The sequence below is a fragment of the Geospiza fortis genome, unplaced genomic scaffold (assembly GCF_000277835.1).
Source record: "Geospiza fortis unplaced genomic scaffold, GeoFor_1.0 scaffold115, whole genome shotgun sequence".
NCBI classification, from domain to species: Eukaryota; Metazoa; Chordata; class Aves; order Passeriformes; family Thraupidae; genus Geospiza; species Geospiza fortis.
The window spans coordinates 22,929-30,594 of record NW_005054499.1 but is presented as its reverse complement, the minus strand read 5'-3'; the positions used below and the strand labels follow the sequence as shown (position 1 = coordinate 30,594).

Genomic DNA, 7,666 nt, shown 5'->3' with positions numbered 1-7,666 from the left:
ATCTACATTTTCACCCTGTGATCATTTTATTATTACACTATTCAAACCTGTGTGACTTTCAGGTCCTCATACAAAGCTGGTAACTTGCTCCAGGGGCCATAATCAAATCCCCAGGTGCTCTGGGCTGTGTGCCAGGGTCTCTGAGCCCCTCAGTGGGGTCCCAGCAACTCTGGACACCCAGAGGGATGTTCTGGGTTCTGACAATAGTTAATGAAAATGACAGGTGATTACAACAACAAACAGTTGGAACTCCACCCTGGCAGCAACTAGCTCAACCTGTGAACTCTGCAACCTTTTTTAAAAAAATGGGCAACTTTTCTATCATAACAGGTGGGAGGTTCCCCGGTGGCCTGGCCGCTCCGTGTGCCCGCCCTGATCCGCTCTCCCTGCCCTGCAGGTACTGCCGCGTCAACGTCCCCGAGGAGCTGCTGAGGGACCTGCTGCCAGGCCCAGTGACCCTGGTGTTGGAGCGTTCAGAGGAGCTCAATAAGGACCTGAACCCCTTCACATCGGTGGGCCATGGCTGCAGGACTGGGGACAGGGGGCTGGTTCTGTGCTGCTGCTGTAACTTTTGTCCTTAGCTGTAGGGGGATGGAATATAAGAAAATAAAGATGGTGTAGAAAGCAATCTTACCCCTGAGGAGTTGCAGCTGGGCCAGTTAGCAAAGCTTAGGAACAGGCCTGACTTGAACAGGCCACAGCTGGGATGGATGGATGGATGGATGGATGGATGGATGGATGGATGGATGGATGGATGGATGGATGGATGGATGGATGGATTGATTTGTGGAGTTCATTTGAATTAGCAATATGAATTAAGCATTTAAAGTATAGCCTGTAGAACTATGTGTTGAATTTTAACCTTTTTACTTAAGAAACATCTGCCATGGTACAAAGGGCATAGGAAAATGCAAATTTCTGAAGTTTCTTACATAAAGAACAATACCAGAGAAGACCAAGAGGTACAGAAAGCCCAGATGGATCAGGGATGGATGGATGGATGGATGGATGGATGGATGGATGGATGGAGGTGGAACTGGGATAGATGGAGGTGGGGCAGGGATTACTGGCAGATTGAGAAGGGAACTGGAGTCACTTGGCTGCTTTGTGAAGAAAAAAGAGTGCTCTGAGGAGCTGCCCATGAGAAACAAAAGAAGGTGTGAAACTTTTACAATAAGGAGACAGCAGGATGGAACGCCTGCAATAAGAGGACAACACTCAGCTGTCCCCAGAGGTGGTCCCTGTGTTCTGCTCCCTGGGCCTGACTTAAGTCTTGTGTTACCACATGTCCAGCAGACGTAGATCTGCCAATTCTCTAGAGTTTCAGCTTTAAGCCAAGAGAGCTTTAGGCAATATTTAATCCAGTTTGTGTGTGTAACTGTCTCCTGTCCCTCCCTGCAGCTGGTTGGTGTCCGCATTCCAGACCACCCCTTCATGAGAGACCTGGCACGAGCCTGCCCGGGCCCGCTGGCCCTGACGAGCGCCAACATCAGCTCCCAGGGCAGCACCCTGACCGTGCTGGTGAGGCTCCTTCACCCCTCTGGCATCTCCCTGGGTCTGGCAGAGCTTTAGCAATAAACTAAGGGGTGCTCTGCTGCCGCATTTTTATTTTATTTAATGGTACAAGCTGCTGCCAGGATTGTTACCCACAGCTCTCCTGCAGGAATTCCAGGACTTGTGGCCTCAGCTGTCCCTGGTCGTTGATGGGGGCCCCATAGGAGACATCCAGAGCCCAGAGTGTCGCTTGGGCTCAACTGTGGTTGACTTGTCTGTGTCAGGGAAATTCTCCATCATCAGGCCTGGCTGGTGAGTGTAGCTGGGGCTGTTCCTTTGCTTTAAACGAAGCAAAGCTTTTGGACAGGGGTGGGGCATGCATTACTTTGCTTTGTTTGCTTTGCTTTGCATCACTTCCCATAGTAGCTCCACCTTCCCATTAGTGTTAACCTAATAATGAACATAGAGAAATCCTCAGGAGCTCTCAAATTCCCCTTTCTCACAGGCTCTGTGTGAAACTGTGGTTCCTGGAGTTCCTGCTCTCCTTGGCTCTAAGTGCAATCCTGTGTTTTGCTGATTGCTCCTCCCCAGAAAATGCACTTTTAATGCTCCAAACCCTTTGTTCTCATGGCTCTGTTTCTCCCTGCAGTGCACTGACACCCACAGTTGAAATCCTGAAGAAGAAGTATGGCTTGGAACCAGAATCCTCCTAACCCTTGGGCCTGGGAGCTGGTGGAGCTGGGCACTGTGTGCCTGTGCACTCAGGACTGGGTGATCGTGGCCTTGTTTAATAAGGTCAATGGGTTATGTCAAGGTAAATTAAAAAAATCAAAAAAGAAAGACTGGAAAACCCTTTTGGACCTTCTTGTGCTGCTGTACTGTTCCCAAATGTCTGTTCTGATATCCTGGTCAGGCTTTGTGAATACAGTGAAAGGTTAAACTGTTGTCAGGGTGGTGTGGGGAAGGCCCTGTGTGCCCCAGAGCTCATCCTGTGCCATGTGCACTGGAAGGAGAGCAGGCATGGAGGGGTCTGGAGCTCTGAGGGTGTTACAGCTGTGCTGTTCTCTGTCCTAAACGTGATCAAAACCTCCTGAGATTAAACTGTCAGTGCTTCTGAAAATTCAGTGTTCAGATACCCCAGGCTAGAGCTGCTCAGAACAACCTGCTTCCTCCTCATGCAGAGAATGAAATAAGCTCTTGGTGTGATCTTTTGTTTAAATGCAGAATTTCCTCTTGGTTTTGCTCTGCGAATGAAATAAGCTCTTGGTGTGATCTTCTTTTGTTTAAATGTAGAATTCCCTCTTGGTTTTGCTCTGAAGTGGTGCTAAGCTGAAGTAAACAGGGAATGGATGAAAATGTCCACTGGTATTGATCATTGATTGATAAATGGAGTCACTGGGAAGGGAGGAGGGGGTGGTGTGGGGCCATGATTCTGTCCCTGGGGGAACAGGGATGTGTGTGGGGTGCCCTGCCTGCACTGGGGTGGCTTTTCCCAGTCTCAAGGGCCATGGAGCAGTTTCTGTGGTTGCTGCTCACCAGGAGCTGTCTCAGGCACTGCTGATGGATTGCACTGCACACACAGCTGACCCCAGAGTCAGCACTGCCTGGCTGCAGCTTCTGCTGCAAATTCCCAAAGCACCAGGCTGGGGCAGGTACTGCCATTTGCACAGTGATCTCTGCTCTTACCTTGCCTTTCCCAGGTGAGTATCCTGGGGGATGGAGGGGCTGAGGGAAGTCAGAGGGATCTGAGGGAAATCTTTTAGCCTGCACAGGAGCCCTTGGCCTGTCCCAGTGCTGCTGGGAACTGCTCTGAGCAGAGGGTTTGGTGTAGTGGAGTGTCACCCTGATGTTTTAAGATTTTCTAAGCCTTCTGATGTTTACATTCTTGTAAGGAACTTTCTCACACACTTTGTGTAAATAACTTATTGTTTTGCATTCTTTTATGGAAGAAGAGAAATTTGATGGACTGTTGGTTTGTCCAGTGCCATTGGACAGGTGGCACTTTCACCCTCCAAAATAAAAAGAAGTGTCTCAGACAGTTCAGTTGATGCTTAAGGCATTTACAATGTGTACAACTGCTGAAAGCAAAATCGGCAGAGACAACAAATCCATCCAAACAATCTGGTGACATAATACTAAATAGCTACTCTAAAAACTCACCACATCATTTATCTTAGAACCTTTCTGTTTAATTGCAATTAACATTACATGGATAGAGCTGCCTTGGACTATGCCCATCCAAGCTTCTAGAATTATTCTAAAATTATTGTTTTACCCAGTTTTCATGGTAAAGCTTCTTCAAATTAAGCAAGTACAGTAACAAAAAGATTAAGGAATTCTGGGTTCAAGAAATGGTATGAGAAAGCTTTAGTCATTAAAGAAATAAGTATTTCTCAGGGTATGCAAACCTTGAAAAAGCTAAATGCTGGAAGGTCAGCTTTAGGTCAATGTACACCCAATGTCACTTTTAGAAAACTATAAATGTTGGAGTCAGGAAATAAACTTCCCTTTTCTTCACCTTGAGAGCAGCAGTGTGTGCTCATGTTGTTTTGTGTCCTGTAGTGACAGTGGAGGGGGCAGAGTGGGGCCCTGGGGGTGCCCCTGTGGGGCTCCTGTGGGTCAGTGGGTCTGGGCAGGTGACTCCTCATTCCCCAGCTCACAGCAGAGCCAGAGCTGCTGCCCTGGTGCCCCAGGGGTGCCTGCAGGGGCGTCAGGGCTGGTTTTGGGGGCTGGCTGTAACCTCCCAGCACAGTGAGCAATTTCCCTGCTGGATTTGCACAGTGAGCAACCCCTGCCTCTTTCCTCAGCTCATCAGCTACTCACTGATCCTTGCTGGGCTCATCCATCACTCTCACCCGCCATCCACTTTCCAAAGGTTTCCTGTTTTCCCAGAGATGCGTTTCCCTGCTCAGACAAGCTGGTCTTGCACCACTGGGTGCAGCTGTGCCCCTGCCCTGCACGTGGGGAGCCCATGGTCACCCACAGAACAGCTCAGGGGCCTCCAGGAGCTGCTCCCTTGGCTCTGGGGGCTCTGCTGCAGCATGTCCTCCTCCCCTTGGGGACTCTGGAGCACGCAGGAGGAGCTGAGCCAGGAAGGGCTCCTGTCCCACACTGTGTGGGGAGTGATGTCCCCCAGGTGGGGCACAGCCCTAAGGAAGAGCTGCCCTGCCTGGATGGGACTGGCTCTGGTGGTGCCCTGAGCCTCATCCTGGCACAACCTGCAGTGGCATTTGTGAGCAGAGAACTGGGGAATTGTGTCACCATCTCAGCTGCTGCCTCTGCTCATGTCCCTGCAAGTGACAGCTTTATTTGTACCAGCAGCACAAGAGGATGAGCCATGCACCAGGAAGGGGTGAAAGGGCCACTCCTGTCTCTCCCTTGCAGAAACTTGATTTTTTAATATATTTTATATTCCCTTGCAGAAGCTTTATTTGTACCAGCAGCACAAGAGGATGAGCCATGCATCAGGCAGGGGTGAAAGGGCCAGTGCTGTCGTTGCCTTGCAGAAGCTGCAGGCACTATAAATTCCCTCTTTCCTCTTTCCTCTGGCTGTCTGTGGGGCACTGTGCTGTCAGCTTGGCACCAGCTGAGGTGACAGGCCTGTGTGTCAGTGTCAGGGCACTGTCAGCACCTCTGGAATGTGCCAGCACGGAGCAAACCCAGGATTTGTTACTTGTTCAGGTGTCCTTGGTACTTCCCAAACTGGGACCCTGCTGCTACACCGAGTGACTGTGGTGTGCTGGGGGCAGGGATGTGGTGCTGGGACCTGTAGTGACACCAGGACACAGTGACCTGTGTGGGGACATGGTGAAAATACACCCCAAGCCCAGCTGGCACAGGGGGATCACACTCAGCTGCTGCTGGAGTGGGGAGGTACCTCTGGAAAGATGCCAGGCAGGACTGAAACACCTTCATAAACACTCACAGACCAGGGTGACCCTTGTGCTTGCAGCCCTTGTGGAAATCACATTGTTGTGAGCACTCAGAGCAGGAGACACATGGTTTGCATTTTAATTAGCAAACAGAAATGCATCTGAAGGATCTCATAGCAGAGCCAGTTCAAACTCATGGAGCAAAGGAGCAGCACCAGGCCGGGCTGCCTGGGCCAGGGCTGGTGTTGGAGGTGGAGCTGCTTGGTGTCTGCCCCTTTCCAGCCCTGCTGGAGTTGCTGGGAATGCTTGCTGGCAGCTTTAGTTTTGGAGAAATCCAGCAAAATTTGCTAATTACAAGCTTGGCACCACACGATCTGCCAGGGCAAGTGACTGCAAAGGGATGATATTTTCCATGGGAAAAAGAAGTAATTTCCTCAGGCTCTGGGTGTCAGATGAAAGATGGCCTCTGGGGCTCTAAGAACTTCCTGTCTCCTAGTTGCTGGCAGCTTCAGTTTGGAGAAATCCAGCAAAGTTTGCCAATTTCTTGCTTGGCACCACAAGGTCTGCCAGTGTGAGTGGCCACAAATGAAGGCCATTTTCCATGGGAAAAAGAAGTCATTTCCCCAGGGTCTGGGTATCATATAAAAGGTGCCCTTTGGGGCTCTAAGGACTTGCAGGCTCCTAGTTGCTGGCAGCTTTAGTTTTGGAGAAATCCACCAAATGTCTGAGGCATCCAAGAGCCCTAAGCAGGGAGAGGTTTTCCTCCCCCACTGCAAACACAGATCTGTGGTGCTGCTGCTACTGCCCCCGTTCTGCTTCCCGATACAATGAAAACCAGACTCGTGCTAATTAAGCTGGAAACACAAAATTGCAATTTGCAGCTGATTAAGTCTTTCAAACAATATTTATGTTAATCTTTTTCTGGTTTATTTTGTTGTAGTGCCTTGACTAGGAAATAGCCCACTGCCTGGGGAGATGCTTCCACATGAAGCCCAGCCTGCCCTCCTGGTTTAAGGAATTAATTAATTAATTATTAATACTGATTTAAAGAATTAGTCTGTAGAAGTGTAGATAATATAGGCAGAAGGCACCTTGAGGTCATCTGGAGAGTCTGTTTCCTCAGACAGCACTCCCTCTTCCAGGTCACCCCAGGTACATTTGTCAGATTTGCTCTCAGCTGCCTTTTCTGGAGGATGTTCTGCCTGGCTGCTCTTCTTCCTATTTTCCAGTTCCTTAAAGAAATATTTATTTGTGCTGGAATTTTTCAGGGGCTTAAAGCTAACATGGTCTGTGTTCATCCACCTCCTCTCTATTTTTCCCTATTTCAGAACAGCTGCAGTTCACCCACCCTGGGGATGGCTGCAGGGAGAGCAGGCTGAGGTGGGGAAATGTTGGGGTGCCAGGGGATGTCACCACTGCAGGAGCCATAGGAGGGAGGAGAAGTCCAGAGGTCAAGGGCTTTTCACTGTGGAATTGTTAAATTAACTATTAATTTAATTTTGATTAAATTAGAACTACTTTTTTTTTTTCCTTACCAGCAAATTATTCTCTGCATAATTAATGCTGGCTGAGGCTGCTGATTCGCTTGCTGCTGTGGGACAGAGCATTCCAGAGCATTCCATTGCAGCCCAAGATGTGCTGGGCTCCAGGGGCAGTGCTGTAGGAAAGCCATGGGGAGCACTTTGGTCCTCCAGGACAGGGAAAACACTGCATCAGATCCCCCCTGGTAATTAAACCATTCATTTTTACTGATGAGCCCACTCTCCCTGGGGTGATGCTCCCCTTTAACTCTGCTCACAGGGGCTGGGGCTGGCCTGGCTGCAGCTCTGTCAGGTGCAAGTTGTCATCAGCCACAGCTTGATTGGATGAGATTTTGAGATTTCTGGAGAATGAGGAGCTCCCAAGTTCGTGGCAATTACCTGCTCAATGTGGGCAGAAGGGAATTTTCAGGTTTTCCTCCTTGCTGTGTAGTTGTGTCCTCTAAACACCCTTCAAAGGCTTCCCCAGGTGTGGAGAGAGCTCTTCCCTGCCTCCAGGTGTCTGAAAGCAAAAGAAATGGTGAGTTCACAAAGATTTGGGGTTTTAGTTATGAAACATCATCTTGTCATCTTTTAAAGCCTGCAGTGAGCAGGACAGTTGGTTTCATTATTCTGAGCATGTCTGGCCAAAATCCTCTGCTGGTTCCCAGACATCCATTCCCCTCTGCAGCTGTGGGGGGACTGGAGGTGGGACAGGGATGGATGGATGGATGGATGGATGGATGGATGGATGGATGGATGGATGGATGAATGATGGGATGG

The 7,666-nt window shown here is 49.5% G+C and overlaps 1 protein-coding gene across 1 annotated transcript in view; it reads left to right on the top strand.

The window, feature by feature from the left end:
- The window catches only part of YRDC (yrdC N6-threonylcarbamoyltransferase domain containing), a 3,269-nt gene extending 925 nt beyond the window's left edge, over window positions 1-2,344 (top strand). Inside the window, exons 2-5 of the mRNA XM_005428700.2 lie at window positions 398-512; window positions 1,402-1,521; window positions 1,664-1,806; window positions 2,144-2,344. Of these exons, the coding sequence (XP_005428757.2) occupies window positions 1,435-1,521; window positions 1,664-1,806; window positions 2,144-2,207 (294 nt within the window). The 5' untranslated portion in view covers window positions 398-512; window positions 1,402-1,434 and the 3' untranslated portion in view covers window positions 2,208-2,344. The remainder of the gene's footprint in view (window positions 1-397; window positions 513-1,401; window positions 1,522-1,663; window positions 1,807-2,143) is intronic.
- The last annotated feature ends 5,322 nt before the right edge of the window (window positions 2,345-7,666 follow it).